At 37.1% G+C, this 18312-nt stretch overlaps 1 protein-coding gene across 1 annotated transcript in view; it reads right to left on the bottom strand.

Moving 5' to 3' along the window:
- LOC136032891 (DNA replication licensing factor mcm2-like) overlaps positions 1-18312 on the bottom strand; it is a 77221-nt gene that overhangs the window by 32576 nt on the left and 26333 nt on the right. Inside the window, exons 5-7 of the mRNA XM_065713326.1 lie at positions 11516-11702; positions 5382-5601; positions 795-987 (exon numbers count right to left, since the gene is read on the bottom strand). Coding sequence (XP_065569398.1) covers positions 795-987; positions 5382-5601; positions 11516-11702 — 600 coding nt within the window. The remainder of the gene's footprint in view (positions 1-794; positions 988-5381; positions 5602-11515; positions 11703-18312) is intronic.

Below are 18312 nucleotides of genomic sequence, written 5' to 3'. Positions count from 1 at the left end.
CTATATAAAATCCCCTGAAGGGAGCTCTCATTTACCAGACACATTTAAAACTACATATTATTTGCTGCTACCCAGCAACGTTACTCAATGGTAAAAACAAAGCGTGTAAAGAAGGGCTGTATCAATGTATCCCGTCCAAATGAAATGGGTTTCAGTTGGAAGCTTTTCTAACGTCATAACGACAATCGGTGATCCAGTGTTTAGGATCTTTCAGATAAAACTGGGATTCAAGCCAATCCTTCGATTAGCTAATACTTAATGATAAATGGCAAAGAATACCCATTAAAGCCTCTGTTAATACATCCAATCTCGTCGAGGTATGTCTCGAAAGGTTGTTCTGGTGTCATGCCAATAACTGCCTGACCTCAGAAAACAACTGGGTAAGGATTTTTCATTCAAAGTTCAAATCTCTTTAAAAATTACTACGAGACAGTCAGGCTTGTCAAGTAATTTTACAAATAAAATACCCCCAGTATGGAACATTTAGTAAAAAATAATTACAAGAAAAGATGATCGAAACTATGGTCAGAACACGTCAGGGTTAAGTGAAAGCCTGGAACGTTTTTACAGGTAATTTATAATTGCTCTTACAGTGACAAATTCAGACGATACACTTTTAAAGAAATTGGCAAACTTCTTTGAAATCGCCAAAGCGAAAAAATAGTGAGAGAGTAAAGAAAAAATATATTCTATGAATTATATCTAGAGAAAATTCTTTTTGAAAATTAAAATCCAAATTTCACTTCAGAAGAGTAAAACATAATAATCCACTAAATGAACACCAAAGCACTTACAGTAAAGGGACCATTACTCTGACATTCTGGACAGGAACCAACTTTGATTTCAGTATTTTGAGTCTGAACATACGGTCCAAGGACGAAACTGCATTTGTTACAATCATATTTGACAAGGCTCATTTGCGGAAGGACATTTGTCGCCGATGAAACTACACCAACCGTTCGGATTAACTGGTTTAGATGAAGTTGCCTATAAAAAAGGACATATTATGGTTTCGAAATAATAAATAAGTCCTACAACGTACACAAGAAGCCAAATAAGGAGAACAAAAATTTATAAAAGTAACGGTTTCCGTTGAAACGAGTTTGCTTAAATGATGGGTCATTCTACTAAAATCTGATACGGGCAAAGAAAGTAAAATTAACAGCTAAGAAAACAGCTACTAGTGAAGACTGACTACTGCAGGGGTGGATCTAAAGCGAAATCTTGGTGGAGGCCCAATGAGACAAGGGCACCAATGAGCAAAATCTGGGGGGGGCAATGCAACAAAGGTGCCAATAATTGACCAAACTGACAAATTTATTCTAAGAGTGAAAAACACGAAAAAACAGGGAAAGAGGGCGCCAAAAGAAATCTTAGGGGGGGGGGTACCTCCACCCCCTGGATCCACCAGTGGACTACTGACTAGTTAAAGACAATATTACACATCTTAGCATATACCCATATTTTACACATAGCTATAAAATAATTAAAATTCATTTAGGGTTTATTCCATTCTCAAAAGTGTCCTACCGAAGAATTCGAAAAACTGTTTTTATCCGTCAGAACAACAAGATAACAAGTGACATTTTTCCCATTTTTAAGAGAAAGAAAAGATATACCCATATTTGCTCTAATTAGAAAACTTCATAAGAAAAATCAAACATTTTTCATAAATAACAAACTAACACAAAATCTCTTCTTTGACTGATACACATACACGCACAAAAAAAAGCTTGGTACCATATACTACTACCATAGAATACTGTGCTTTTTTAGTAGCATAGTATGCTGTGTTGTACTGCACAGAGGCACAGCTGTTAAGAAACACAACGTTAAGAATGTAAAAATACTTGCTCAATAAATATAAGAAAGGAAATCAATGCACGTTGTTCGGCCAGCAAATACCATGTAAAGCTTCAAAATTTTCAAGGAAGAAGAATAAGTTTCTTAATATTCAATTCGACGCATAAATTGGAAAGAATAACGTATTCTTTCAATTTTGATGAGTCAAAATGTTAAAATTAAACTGAGTAATTCTTTTTCTTCTTCTTTTTTTTCATGTATCACAATACTGGCCTTCTTTGTCTAGATCATGACTAGCCGCAATGCTACTCAAAGCAGACAACGGATTATGTAAGCAACCTGCTTGAAAAACTTAAAAAGAAAATACTGTGTTGTTTAAACTAAAACCATTTTAGCTAATATTACATTCCAAGCATAAAAAACTAATTTATGATCTAATATATTAGCTAGACCTACGTTGCCTGACAACATGAAGTGTTGCGGCAACCTTTCCCCGGCTTCGCCGAATGAAGTGTTGCGAGCCTATCATTGTCAAGCCTAGTTGTCAGCCTATCGAAGCTTTTAAAACGGTATGTTCAAAGAAGAACACGATCAGTAATCATATGATCAAAGGCTATTCCTCAGCGTTGAAAAAACAACAATTACAAAAGAATATCGAAAGAAGAGACTAAATTGACTTTGCGCAGCCAGTTGAACTTTATCCTTTTCAATCGTAGACATCGTGACGGATGAAAACTTGGAACAATATCTTATATAATCTAGTTGGTATTATAAAACTATCTGTAACTTTTCTGGATTAAAATACCATAGGTGACACTAATTATTACAAAACTAGCTTATTGTTTTACGTTATCGTTTGTACCCGTTGCGTAAACACTTAATTCTAGGTTACAGTGAGTGCACCAACCAGATGGTGTAGGCTACACCAACTAGCAAAAGTTACAAACCCTCTTCACTGAAGATGATTGTAGCCTAACAGACGATTATTACTTACAAGTCCCCTGCATGTCTTACCACTGGAACCAAATTGGTCTTACCATCAAATACACCGGAAACAAATAATGGTACACCAACTAGCCAAAGTTGCAAACCCCTCATTGTCGAAGACGAATATGGTCTAAAAGGCGACTGCTGCTTACAAGTCCTCTACTTGTCTCACAACTGGTATCAGCCTATTTTTGGTTTCAGTGTGTACCCTACTACTGAAATTGTCAACCCCTTGAAACTTTCAAACTAGTATATCTCATGAAGAATTTTTGTACCAAAAAATGGGTGACATACACTTTGATCAACTCATCAAGAGCTATCGATTGCCGTCAAAAAAAAAAAAAAGAAAATTCTATCTGTCTTAGTTCAAAAGTTGATTTTTTTGCCGTAGGCCAACTTTTTAACGTCACCACTTAGAAAGGAGCAAAGGATAAGCTCCAATTTCCTCAGCAATGACAGAACTTTTAAAGTTTAAAAGGTACATCTGATAACATTTCTCTACCTCAATCCCAAGTCCGAAAAAACAAATGATAAACCCAGCCGAAATCACGGTAGCACTTTCGGACCCATGGGGAAAATACCGCTTTTTTGCTTGTGTAAATTTTTCTATTTATCACTCAAAGAAGATGTATTGGCTGTGGGGCCGGGTAACTGCCGCATATATTTAACACTTATAGATTTTAGTCCATCTTCAATTTGAAAGTAATGCCTGCCTGCTAGAACGGAGCTTTCAACTCGAAAGCAGAAACATACTTTGAAGAAACGAAAGCTTGGCTGCACAACTTCAGATACTCCTCTCTGACACATGCTATATAACTCCACTTCACTTCGCACACCATAGGCTCTTGCTCGTGGACAAGCAAATACCTTCCTTTTTGGCCCCAGGCAAGGCTTCTGCAGAGCTTTCCAAAATGTAATGTCATATTCATCAATCCGGCCTGAGGTCCACACTTTCCGTAAAAACCGCACAGGTTAGACCTTTACGAGTTTCCAGGAATAAGCCGAGATCGACGGCATAGAAAAAAAAAGAGAAAAAAACGGGACAAAACCGAAGTGTTGCTCTCGCAACACAATTAGATGGCTTTAAGGTATTTGAAATAAGAATATTCTAATATTCTATAACTTAATACCCCCAAACCAAAAAAAGGTTGTTTTGATGATTTAACAGAAGATGGGGATTAGAAACTACTACTATTACTGACAATGTAGGGTCTCGCAACTTCATTAAGAAGGTGGAAAATATCGAAGAATATTATAATAACTGATAACCTATCTGCGACGTTAGAGAATTAAAGCTGAAATTTATCGGTTTGCTGAAAAACGTGATTTTCTAAAAAGCTTGTTTTTCCATTCTCAAGAATTATTGCAAGTCAATATCCAGCCTGCACTATCTAGGGCTAGGGTAGCTTCGAAAAGTTCGTAATGACATTGTTCATTTAAGGGTTAAAATTGCTCAAAATATTGGGTCAATGCACCGTGTGAAAAATATTTTTCTGTTTTCCATACTAAAAATAATTTACCATTCTTTAATTGCTTCGCACTTGAATTACTGCTCAATTGTTTATCTTAATACCTTTTGGACGTATTTAAAACAATTAGAGGTACTGCAAAATAGGGCAGTAGGAATACTTGGAAATTGTTTACATGGACCATCAAAACTTGTAAATGCACCTGAAACAAAAACCATCTTCTTTTTCATAAATTTGTCGAATTTAAAACGTATATGTGGTGTAAATATTTCCTTGTGGCATTTTCAAATTCGAAATCCTAAAAGTTATTTCTACAATAAATCTCTGTTGATTTTTCCCCCTCTTTCGGCTCGTCGGTGGGCGGGATTATACCAAATTCCTTTTTTAAGATGTGAAAGATCAAGGTTTTCACTTAAGTACCTAATACCATTCATTGCGAATAAATCAGATTGATCAATCCCAAAAATCTGAACTGTATCAAAGATTCGATTATTAAAGATTGTTTTATAATGTTGGTTTATTTACCTTTAACGATGGAATTTATAAAATTTGTGACATTTTCCTTTATGTGTTTTGTTTTTGTCTCCACGATGGGACGACCTCTCATGCCCCTCCTGCCCAAACTTTTCTTTTCTTCCTTGCCTTCTTTTATTCTTTGTTTTCAAGGTTTGTTTGTTATTGTTTTTTGTTAATAAACTTGTTAATTAACTTTGAGCAAAAGTTAATTTTGCTATTATTACTATTATAAAGACGAGATGTTTTGTTTTGTGTATGTCCCATTATTTAGACAACGAACATTACGAGCTCTGCTCTCTGTTGGGGGTTAATGTTTTTTTGCATTTTTAAAAATATTATCTCAAGTATCTAAGTATCCATCATCATTATCTAGAATTTAGCGTTTCTTGGCATTTTCTCAGTGTCGTAAAAAAAAAAATTAGAGTAATTAATATAATTAGCAAAATTAATGTAGTAACAAGTCAGATCTCATATCAGTTTCCAAAAATAAATACTATTCCAAGGATTGAAAAAATACCAAGAAATACCAAATGGCGTTGGTGATTTTCTCTTAACACTAGCGCTAGTTTCCACTCTTAAAAGTTGCCCATAGTCTTCAAAAGATACCTTAAAGATCTAATTTCCTCGATAAGGGGCAGGTCTGCAATTCTGACGTGGATCTCTTTTGATATCCTTTCATAGTGGGGATATAAAGATAAGACAAAATCTTTCGCAGCTTCATCAAAGATTTGCAACAGATCAAGAGGAACTTCCGGCAAATAGTACGACAGAAGCTGTTCATTGGAGGCCAAATCAATGTAGCTGACATCAAAGGAGCTTCGATTTTCTGAAAAGGATTTACGTTCGTTTAAATCAGTCAGCCACTTTACCAATAACAAAAAACAACTAGTAGACGTATTTGCAAAAATTGGTATGCTAGGAATTGTCACTAAAAACATAATATAAGTGAATTCTCATCGATTCTTACAAAAACCAGATATCCGGTACTACAGACCGTGTGTGAACTAGAAGCAAGGTAACAGTTTACCAATTATGGGACGCATATGAAGTCGGGCTAGCACTTTGCTAATCTGGTATCGTAAGAAGATAAAAGAAGAAAAATGGATGACACGATATTATCTCCCTGTATGTGAGGTAGTGACAGGAGTGTAGCAAATGTCGGGGCCCAAAGGCATCTACTCAAATATATTCGTCGAAATGGATAGAAGGCAAAGGTGGGTGGCTCCTCTAGATTAATGAAAGAACAGAACAGCGAAAAATTTGGGCCTGGAAACGTACTACAAGATAATATTTTTATTTTAAAGACTGGCATCACGAGCCCCAAAGGCCTGAATTTGAGTTTCATAGTCTTTATGAGGCTTCAAGGAACCCCTCCCACACCCAACTTTTGTTTTATTCTTATTACTTTACAATTTCGACTCCTGAGGGAGTGGAGGTAGTAAATAAAAAAAAGACACATCCCTCATTTTTATGGCACTTGGCATTAACCAAGTGACATATAGCAATCGCAAATTCTGTTGGTCTGTCTGTCGGTCCCCGTTTTGCTACTTTAGGCACTTCCAGGTAAGCTAGGACAATGAAATTTGGCAGAAGTATCAGGGACCAGACCAAATTAAATTAGAAATAGTCTTTTTCCCGATTTGACCATCTGGGGGGAGGGAGGAGTGGGGGGCCCGTTAGTTCGGAAAAAATAGAAAAATTGAAGTATTTTTAACTTACGAACGGTTGATCAGATCTTAATGAAATTTGATGTTTGGAAAGATATCGTGTCTTAGAGCTGTTATTTTGTGTCCCGAACGGATCTGGTGACGTTGAGGGGGAGGGGGAGTTGGGAGGGGTAAACTTAAAATCTTGAAAAACACTTAGAGTGGAGGGATCGGATGAAACTTGGTGGGAAGAATAAGCACAAGTCCTAGATACATGATTGACATAACCAGAACAGATCCACTCTCTTTGGGGTAGTTGGGGGGGGGGGGTTAATTCTCAAAAATTAGAAAAAATGAGGTATTTTTAACTTACGAACGGGTGATCAGATCTCAATGAAATTTGATATTTAGAAGGATATCGTGTCTCAGAGCTCTTATTTTAAATCCCGACCGGATCTGGTGACATTGGGGGGGGGGAGTTGGGAGGGGAAAACCTAAAATCTTGGAAAACACTTAGAGTGGAGGGATTGGGATGAAACTTGGTGGGAAAAATAAGCAGAAGTCTTAGATACGTGATTTACATAATTGGAACGGATCCGCTCTACTGGGGGGGGGGGGGTTAATTTTGAAAAATTAGAAAAAATGACGTATTTTTAACTTACGAAGGACTGATCGGATCTTCATGAAACTTCATATTTAGAAAAACCTCGTAACTCAGACCTCTTACTTTAAATCTCAACCGGATCCACTGTCATTGGGGGGGGGGGCAGTTGGGAGGGGGACCGGAAATCTTAGAAAATACTTAAAGCGGAGAGATCAGGATGAAACAGGATGGGAAGAATATAAACCTGTCTAAGATACATGATTGACATAACCGGACAGGATCTGCTCTCTTTGGTGGAGTTGGGGGGGGGGGGTATTTTGAAAATTGAGTTATTTTTAACTTACGAAAGGGTGACCAGATCTTAATGAAATTTGATATGTAGATGGATCTTGTGCTTTAAAGCTTTAATTTTAAATTCTGACCAGATCCTGTGACATTGGGGGAGTTGGAGGGGGAAACCAGAATTCTTGGAAAACGTGAAAATTGGGGTATTTTTATCTTACGAATAGGTGATCGGATCCGAATGAAATTTGATATTTAGAAGGAATTCATGTCTCAGAGCTCTTATTTCAAATCCCGATCAGATCTTTTGACATTGGGGGGAGTTGGAGGGGGAAATCTTGGAAAACACTTGGAGTGGAGGAATCGGGATGAAGCTTGGTGGATAGAATAAGCAAATGTCCTTGATACGTGATTGACGTAACCGTAGTGGATTCCCTCTCTTTAGGGGAGTTGGGGGGAGGGGTTCAGTGATTAGGCGAGTTTGGTGCTTCTGGACGTGCTAGGACAACGAAAATTGGTAGGCGTGTCAGGGAGCTGCACAAATTGACTTGATAAAGTCGTTTCCCCAGATTCGACCATTTGGGGGGCTAAAGGGAGAGGAAATATTAGAAGAAATTAGGTATTTATAACCTACGAGTGGGTGATCGGATCTTAATGAATTTTGATATTTAGAAGGATACCGTGACTCAGAGCTCTTGTTTTAAATCCTGACCGGCATTAAGCCTCTGATTTTCCTTTTAAATCAATCTATTGATTCGTAGAGTTTTGTTAGAGCTGATACCATATGAGCTCTTGGCTCTTAGCTCTTCTTGCCTCGTCTTAAGTGCCATATGAGGTCTTAGCTCTTGTTCTTTTATATGCACAAGAAGGAACTATCTAACTATCCAAACTGCTTTATTGGTTTTCTTGAGCATCGAAATGCACAAGTAATAATCCCTCCCTCAACTGTGTTTTTACCGAGTAATACCAGGGTAGTAACTATGCCTGATTGATTTTCTTAAGCACTAAAATTAGGAATCGCAAAATTTGGGTCAAAAACGTACTATAAGATAATATTTTTATTTTAAAGACTGCTATCACAAGCCTCGAAGGGCTGAATTTGACTTTCCGAGTCTTTATGAGGGTCCATGAAACCCTCTCTCTACAATTTTGACTCCTGAACGAGGAGTGGAGGCATTAAAAAAACGAAGACGCATCCCTCATTTTTCTTTATTATACACACGAAGGAACTACCAAACTATCTAAGCTTTATTCGTTTTCTTGAGCATCGAAATGCGCAAGTAATAATCTCTCCCTCAACTGTGTTTTTACCGGGTAATACGAATGCAGTAACTATGCCTGATTGATTTTCTTAAGCACTAAAATTAGGAATCGGTATCCCTGGCATTCGAAACTTCGGATTTTTCATGTAAAAATTAATTTTTGTACTATTACATAATAAGGGGCCGACCCAAGTAACGAAGAACCAACTTTAGTTTATCGATTCACATCTTCACTTGGCCTTTTTCAACAAAAACAAGAAGAAAAACTGGACTGATTCGCAAATAAAATTTCTACCAAAGTCTTCCTCATTTTCTACCACCAGCAATAAAAAATACTTAACACCTTTGCGCTAGATGATTGCTCTCCAATTGGGTGGTATGACTCTCAGGAGTTCCGCGTTGTAATATCAAGAACTACTAATGCATTGTATCCGTAGCCCATCAAATTGAGCATTTGAAGAATGCATTAGAAAAAAAAAATGCATTAGAAAATCAAAAAATGCATTAGAAAATCAAAAAATGCATTAGAAAGCCACGTGCGAATGTAAATGTGATTCACTTAACTATGTAAAAGAATGCCATGTTTACAATACGGTCTCTTTTTTGTCCTTCGTATTAGTCGATTTATATCAGGGTGACAATATTTTAATAGCATTCGAAGTTCGGCCTAAAATCTAACCCAAGCTTCGGATTTTCCCTGCAACATTTGAATAAAGGATCGATATGGTACTTTTACACTAAAAAACAGCTGAACCCGCTTAAAACAACTATGTTGCGCAACGGATACAAAGGTATTTACACTAAGAAAGTACAGGGGAAGAGAGAGATTCACAGCTGTGCCCCTCAGTGGTACCAATTCAAAGAAAATAGAGACAGGGGACAAGGATTTCTTTTTTTACGAATATAAAAAAAGACAGAGCAACATTGAGCAAATATACACAAAGCCGGGAGTAGCCATAAATCCTAATCCTCTTAATTAGCAGCTGTCGCAGCAGCCACGATATACTCGGCTGCAGCTATTGCTGCAACAACGATTACAGCTATTCCATAAAAATATTTTTTTGTTTATTACAAAAGCACACAGATGTGGCAATTTCCTTTAAAACGAGCCATTAAACGGTCCTCTGTGATTTTTCTGTGCCTCGCTAGCTGCATGGAAGAAAAAACGGAAAAAAGACACTTTCGGTACAGAATATCGGGGTTACAGCAGCTTTCCTCGTTTTTTAAGCCAATGGATGTTCCTTATTGTTCAATCTAAGAGACTGTAAGTTTCCTTTAGGCCCCATAGCGTTTTCGGACAAAGCGGTTCTAATGGTGAACTTTTTGTTTTGATACGACATTATTTTTAGGAGTACAGTGCTATTTAATAGCTGTGAAAAACGAAGCACAGGGTTGGCAAACAATAACGACCAGTTGGCCAGTCTCACTGCTTTACTATGGCATATACCTAACATATAAAATAGCTATGAAGTAGAAATAAGAAATTAAATTTCAAATTCGAAGGGGTGGGGGCAGTTACTCCCCTCCCTCTAACTGGCTCGCGTGGTGCCCCTTCCCTGAAACCTTGATATCTTTTTCATTTATTTTAGTCTTGCAATTTCAATATAGTTCAACCGTTTTTTAAATCGCTTCCCCCTTTCCCAAAACAAAATGTTGCACATGTGCCACAGCAGCATACTTATTACAGCAAAAAATAAAGTCATGCGAGGATCTAATCCTAACCTTTGTGTTATTAGCACCGAACTCAATTCAACCGAACTATCATTTCATGGACCGTACAAAATGGAAATATTTTAGTATGTCAGCAAATAAAAACCTATGATTCAGAGACTATTACCTTTTCCTGCAAGGGTGTTTAAAATTCCCAGGAATTTGATTGCGGATACACTGTCTTCTCACTTATTGAAAACATGAGATGCACCCAATCGCTTTTGAAACGATGGTATAATAAACCTGATGACGACGCAGTGGTAATTTAACCCAGGGAAAACGACGTATCTCGTTTTAGTTGTAAACGAGAGAAGACATTCAAACAATTTATGCATTTGGGGAAAAAGGTCATTAGAGGGGGGTAGCTGGTGCTGGTTGCTCCTTGATCACTTTTGTCTCTTAAAAAGGATACTATAACTTTAGTTTTTCAATTAAATGAGCCTCCTTCAAAGTCTATACAACCACTCCTTCCATAAAAACCCTATGTGTTAACAATAAGCAGCTTACATAACTTTTAACCCTTGCCCCAAGGGCTTTGTAGGGGGTTTCAATCCCGGAAGCATAAATATTTGGCCTCTGGACTTTTGAACAAAATGACTATCTTAAAATTTTGATCAGATGTATTTGGGGAAAAAAGGGCTTGGGGAATGGTTGCCCATCAATCACTTTGTCCTCTTAAAAAGGGAACTAAAACTTTCAATTTCAAATCAACCATTACTCCCATGAAAACCTTACATGTTATCAACAGGCAAGTGGCATAAATTACAGCCCTTGCTTTAAGGGCTGTGGGGAAGTTTGTCAACCCTAGAGCTGGGGTATGGCCATTTTCTTTTTGATGCGCACATTTGCTTTTGAAACGACGGTATAATAAACCTGATGAAGACGCAGTGGTAATTTAGCCCACGACGGATCTCGTTTTTGCTATAAACAAGAGAAGACACCCAAACAATTTAAGAGATATCATGATAAAAATTAGTCCATACAGTAGTTAACTTAATAGCACACGTAAAAGTTCAGACACTATTAGAAAGACAACTTAGTAAGAAAAATTAAACACCAATAAATCCAAAAATAATCTACTGGATCTAAAGCATTGTAAAGATCAGAGGTTAGTTCATTGTTGTAATTGCTCCAACATACTAAGGATTTACTAGCGTATTCCGTCAGAATATTACTATTAAAGGCATTTCTATAAAAATTAAGTACAATTTTGCAAGTAAATGAATCAAAACAAACCTTCACACATGAGACGAATTTTATCCTTATAGATATTGTGACCTTTTGAGTCTGTGTGTGTGCGAAGAAAGTTTTTGAATCGATTGTAGAATTCCGATTTCACATTCGGCCGACTAAAGATTTCACGTATGTTGCCATCGCCTACGCCTTCAGTCAGTGCCTCGATATTGTCAAGAGACTCAAAAACCTGGAGAACATGATATTATCGTGAGGGACTCATAAAACAACGATGCTGCAAGATATATAATAAAATAGTACACTAAATAAAGGCGAGAAAAATGACAAAACCACAACATAGACAATAATAATATGAAAGACATAAAAACTAATCAATGAAGCAGATTAGTAGACTTCGTGATCGACAAAATAATGAAGTTCTATAAGGAGCAAACTGACTTCATTTAATAATGATTAAAGGAATAGGAGCTTCATCATTTGAAGGAGGTATTCCGCAATTTAGTAGCCCTAAAAGCAAATGCTTCTCAATCTGTTTTTGCATTATGATATTCATTTCATATTAGGCTAAACGAAACTCAATTTCTAGTACAATTGACTTGTGTTTTTCGACGTTAACACTCTATTAATACAACGTAGATAACTTCGAAAACCACACTGACTTTCCATGACGAAAGTAAAACAGTTCCGAAAAGGTCAAAGAGATTTGCCTCGGCTGTTGCATTGAAAAAAATAAGAGCAATAAACTATATGTAATTAGTTTATTAGGTATAAATTTTGTTTATTTTTATTCATGTCTTTTAGTTTTACTGCTGATGATGAACACTGTATATGTGTTCGAAATATCCAGTTAAATAATTTTATATCTATTCACTGTCAATAAAAAGGTATCATCCCTATTTTGAACTGTTTTACTTTCATTAATACAACAGCCAACCAAGTCCACTTGGCTTCGTTTGGTTTTTTTTTTTCAGGTTTGAAATTGTTCTACGTATCATCACTAATTGGTTTCAGGGTTGTTTTACTAGTGCTACAAAATTGCAGCCGTGAATAAGGAATTCAACTTATATCAATTAAATTCAGAGGAATATACCCAAAAATTACTTCCATGCATGGTCTCTATTAATAGTAAAATATTAATACCATTATTAACATTTAAATCCGCTGCCAACACTGTAAAATCATTGACAAAGCACCCACTAACCATCACAGTCAGTCAATGAAATAATGCAAAATATATTTTAGAATAGTAAGCACAAATTTTATACAGTAAAGACTTCCACTTTATTTGTGAGCCCATACAAACTCAAAATATATTTTCCATGTGCATTCAAAATACAAAGACTGGATTTACTTTTTCTTTGCAAATTTTCGCAAATTCAAGAATGTACCTTTAACCTGGTTTTAAATGATTCTATCCATAATCGTTTGCCGAAAAAAAAGCTACTCTCTGCCTAGAGACGAATCTCATAAACTGAATAATTCATTGTTTGTCCCCTTTGGGATGTTAAGAGGTAACTCTAGCAAGTACTTTGTATACGACGCCTTGCACTTTTCTGCTTATTCAATTTTATGTTTTCGTTCCCAGTGTAAGGCCCGTTCATGTTTTTCTTCTCTTTTGTTTAACTGGACTTGTTAAATTACATGGTCATGCGGTACGCCATCGTGGGAGGATCCTCTGTAGGAGGAAAACTGCGACTGGCCGTAAGATCCAGATTTATGGAACCGGCCTTTGCAAAGGGCTGTCTAGACCCTTTCGGGGTACCTGCAAGACTGTTGATATTGCGGTCAACTGTATTCCCACTTGAGGAGTGTCACCCCTCGAGGAAATTATAGCCTAGTATACGACACAGCATTTGCACAGGATTTTGATTAATGGATATTTTTTCTGGGTTTAGTGTGATTTGGTGGACGTTTTCGGGCTGAAAAACCTGCTAATTTATCAACTGTGGGTTGCCTTCCCATACTAGCATATTATTGGTAGGCATTAACACATAATGAGTCGGAGGTAATAAGCTTGAGACTGTCTGTGCAGGATTTCGACTCTTGTTGATAGAAGATCATGGCCAAGTACCGACAACCATGTTGTTACCTAGATGGGCCCAGGATTGCACGAAGTCTCTATTCTACTAGATGTCTCAGGGATTTTTCGCTATCCGGTTCTAAACCGGTTTAAGCGCTTCGATGTAGATTTGGGAAGATGTGTTGTCCCCATCCTGCATTGGTATCTGGGATTATTGCTTTTCTTGAGGCCAAAATAATTTCAATGATTTAAAAAATTTAAAAATTGGAACTTGGAGTGTTACAACGTTAAAAAATGAGTATCGTATCGACATTTTGACTGATGAATACAGACGATTCGAACTGGACTTGTTTTCAGAAACTTATATCCCAAGAGTGGGTAGCATGAAATTAGGTAATATAGAATTTGTTTACTCAGGCAGGAAGGATGGGGTACATAGCAGAGAGTAGGGCTCATGATGAATAAGGAAGCTGCTAAGTCTTGCTTAGGCTGGGACTATGATGAATTTTACTTGTTATTACAGGGGCAATTAGACAGGGTCTCAGGCAGAAACATGGTGTTTTTATTTAGAGATTTTACACCTGGGGTAAGATAAGATAAGATATTTATTTCGAAAAAATCACTATCACAAGCCCTCAAAGGGCCGAATTCGGACTTCGGAGTCGACTAATAAAAGTGGGTAGAAATAGGGATAGATGGCATCCTAGGCTAGGCAAATTTGGTATAGGAAAAGAAAACAGCAATGACTACAGGTTGTTGCAAATTTGAAAGTATAACAATCTAGCAATAGCCAATACGATGTTTGGTCATAAAATGGCCCACAAGTTAACAAGGTATTCTCGTAATCGTAAGAACAGCAGACGTTATTGATTATGTTTTTGCAAACCGAAGGATCAATACTGGCAGGATCAATACAAGATACTAAGGTATATAGGAGTGCTTTTATTGATGTTAAAAGTAAAGACCACCATCTGGTAGTGTCTAGGGTTAATTTAAAGCTGAAAGTTCGGAAGGGTAACTACCTCCCGGGAAGTTATGATGTTGGGAAAATCTTAGAACGATAATTTTAGAGAAACTTTCGAGGAACAGTTGAATACTAAACTGGAGAGTTTAAAATTTGACAATGTGGAAGATGGATGGAATTCCTTAAGGAAAACAATTTATGAAGTTAGTAACGGTATCCTGGGGAAAAAAGTTAGGATAGCAGCAAGGAATATTAGTGAAAACGCTTTATGTTTAATGGAGAGGAGAAGGATGTTGTGCAAGAATTATCTGAGTGATAGATCATATGAAAACAAAAAGAATGTAATGTCGAGAAAACTTTAAAATGTGAATTACGGAGACGTGAAATGGAGGCCATGGAAGATACAGCTAGATGGCATAACAGTAAAATATTGTACTGACATGTTAATAAATTGAGAGGGATTAGTCAATCTGGACTTGTCCCAGTTAAAGATAGGAACGGGGCTACAATTAGTGATGAGGAAAGGGTTAAAGAGAGATGAGCAGAACATTTCGAGAATGTGCTAAACCGAGATAGAGTTGCAGGAAAACATATAGAGGAAAATGAAAAAATTGTGATACGTTGGATGTGAATGAAGATCTGTTTTGTGAGGAAGAATTAGCGATAGCACTTAAAGGATTAAAAAATAATGAGGCTCCAGGGCTGATAGTGTGGTAAATGAGTTTCTTAAATATGGTGGTTCTGAGGTTAGAAATAAGTTACTGAAGATTGTGAATATGATTTTTGTAAAGGGGGAAGTGCCAAGCGGAAAAACCTCAATCAAACCACTGTATAAGAAAGATGATAAGAGTGAGTGTGGTAATTATCGGGACATTAGTCTTGTCTCTATAGGTAATAAAGTACTTAGTAATATGATACTTTTTAGACTGAGAAATGCTGTAGACAAAGTTTTAAGAGAAGAACAGTGCAGTTTTAGAAAAGGTGGAGGATGTGCCGATCAAATTTTCACTCTTAGGTTAATAATTGAGAAATGCCTGAGTTATCACACACCTATGGTCCTCAGTTCTAAACATTATGAGCAAGCGTTCGATTCTGTTGATAGAAGAGCTCTAGCAAAGGGTTTTTTCTTGTATGGTAAATCAGACAAATAAATTAAAGTGATTAGTGCTATGTACGAGAATAACATTGCTGCGGTTAAGGTAGGAAATAAAGTAACCAGCTGTTTTCGTATTAAATCAAAATTTAAGAAGGGCTGTGTTTTATCGTCCTCTATGTGGGTCATTTTGGTAGAATGGGAGACCACGGACTAGAATGGAGAAACAAAACTCTCCTGAACTTAGATTATGCAGACGGTTTAAGCATCCTAAATGAAAGTGTGAACAAAATGAATGACATTTTAAAGGTTTTGCGAGTTTAGGGTGCAAGAATAAGTTTTAAAATAAATGTTAAGAAGACTAAGTCACTCAAGCTAGGAATAAGAGAAGATGAGAAGGTGACGTTGGGCAACGAAATAAGTGATCAGTTGGACAGCTCCACTAACCTTGGTAGTATTATTAGTAAAGAAGGTGGGAGCAGCGAAGATATTAAAAGTAGAATAGCCAAGACTCAGAGTGTTCTAAGTGTGCATGCCAAGATTAGAATATTAAGACTCTGCTAGAAGTTTTCCAGAAAAATTAACTACGGATTATTCCGAGTACCCGCTTGACTGACCGTATCTTAAACAGTAGGCTGTATGAAAAGTGTGGTTCAGAAAAAGTTTGAGATGGCTAGGGCACGTTATGCTGATGAAGGTTGATAGATTACCAAAGATTGTCCTTTTCGGCGAACCGTCTACGGCTAAACAGAAGACAGGTCGTCCGCGGTTTGGGTGGGAGGATGTCATAAAGAAAGATTTAAAGGAAATGGGAACTTCCTGGGAGGGTGTAAAGAGGGAGGCTTTGAATATATTGGGATGGAGGAGGAGCATGCGCATGTGTTGGCCTCAGGTGGCTTGGAGCTTGGCGATTTGTTAGTAGTAGTAGAAGTAGCATTCAAAAATATTCAATTTCCACTTCTAACTATTCCCCTGTCTTCTCATAAAGTTTAGCACTTTCTTAGTAAATTTTCAAAAACAAATCCTTAGATTACAACAAGGTACAATCCAATTTTTACAAATTATCAATTAAAAGGAGAATCCAAATTGTACACAAAAACATATCGCTTCATTAGGGGATTATAAAAAGTTCTCAGCAACAAGGTATTGCATATAAATTGGCAGGATACAATAATTTATTTAAAATTTGTAAAAGACTCGGCCACCCAATGGTGTTTTAAAGTATTACTAATTTTGCAACAAAATATTTATCTAATTATCTAATTATAATATTTATCTAGAATACAAATAATTTGAAAAAGAACATTGACTATACCAGAACAAGAGCTATGAGTTCATATGGTATGAGCTCTAACAAAATTCTAAGAATCAATAGATTGATTTAAAAGGAGATCTGAGTCACGATGTCCTTCTAAATATCAAAATTCATTAAGATCCGATGACCCGCCCGTAAATTATAAATACCTCATTTTTTCTAATTTTTCCTCTCTCTTTAACCCCCCAGATGGTCGAATCTGGCAGAAAGACTGTATCAAGTCAATTTATGCAGCTCCCTGACACGCCTACCAATTTTCATGGTCCTAGCACATCGAGAAGCACCAAACTCGCAAAATCACTGAACCCCTCCCCCAACTCCCCCAAAGAGAGCGAATCCAGTACGGTTACGTCAATCATGTATCTAGGACATTTGCTTATTCTATCCACTAAGCTTCATCCCAATTCCTCCACTCTAAGCGTTTTCCAAGATTTCCGATCTCCCCTTCCAACTTCCCCCAATGTTAACAGATCTGGCCAAGATGTGAAATAAGAGCCCTGAGACATAAATTCCTTCTAAATATTAAATTTCATTAAGATCCGGTCAACCGTTCTTCAGTTAAAAATACCTTAATTTTTCTAATTTTTCCAAATCAACACCCCCCAGCTCCTCCGAAGAGAATGGATCCGTTCCAATTATGTCAATCACGTATCTAGAACGTGTGTGTATTCTTCCCATCAAGTTTCATCCCGATCTCTCCACTCTAAGCGTTTTCCAAGACTTCTGTTTCCCTCCTCCAACCCCCCATTGTCCCCGGATCCAATTCGAGTCGAAAATGGAGCATCTGAGACATAAGATCTTTCTATATATCAAATTTCATTAAGATCCGATCACCTATTCGGAAGATAAAAATACCCAATTTTCACGTTTTCCAAGAATTCCGGTTTCCCCTCCAACTCCCCCAATGTTACCAGATCTGGTCGAGATTTAAAATGAGAGCTCTAAAGCACAAAATCCTTCTAAATATCAAATTTCATTAAGATCTGGTCACCCGTTCGTAAGTTACAAATACCTCATTTTTCCTAATCCCCCCCCCCAACTCCACCAAAGGAAGTGGATCCGGATATGTCAGTCATGTATCTTAGACTTGTTTTTATTCTTCCCATCCAGTTTCATCCTGATATCTCCGCTTTAATTATTTTCTAAGATATCCCCCCCCAATTGCCCCCCAATGAAGATGGATCTGGTCGAGATTTAAAATAAGGGATCTGAGTTACGATATCCTTCTAAATATCAAATTTCATTGAGATCCGATCACCCGTTCGTAAGTTAAAAATACCTCATTTTTTCTAATTTTTCAGAATTAATCCCCCCCAACTACCCCAAAGAGAGCGGATCCGTTCCTGTTATGTCAATCATGTACTTAGGACTTGTGCTTATTTTTCCCACCAAGTTTCATCCCGATCCCTCCACTCTAAGTGTTTTCCTAGATTTTAGATTTCCCCCC

This window comes from Artemia franciscana, chromosome 11 (genome assembly GCF_032884065.1).
Source record: "Artemia franciscana chromosome 11, ASM3288406v1, whole genome shotgun sequence".
Lineage (NCBI taxonomy): Eukaryota > Metazoa > Arthropoda > Branchiopoda > Anostraca > Artemiidae > Artemia > Artemia franciscana.
Note: the sequence above shows the minus strand (reverse complement) of the source record. Positions and strands in the feature narration are given on the sequence as shown.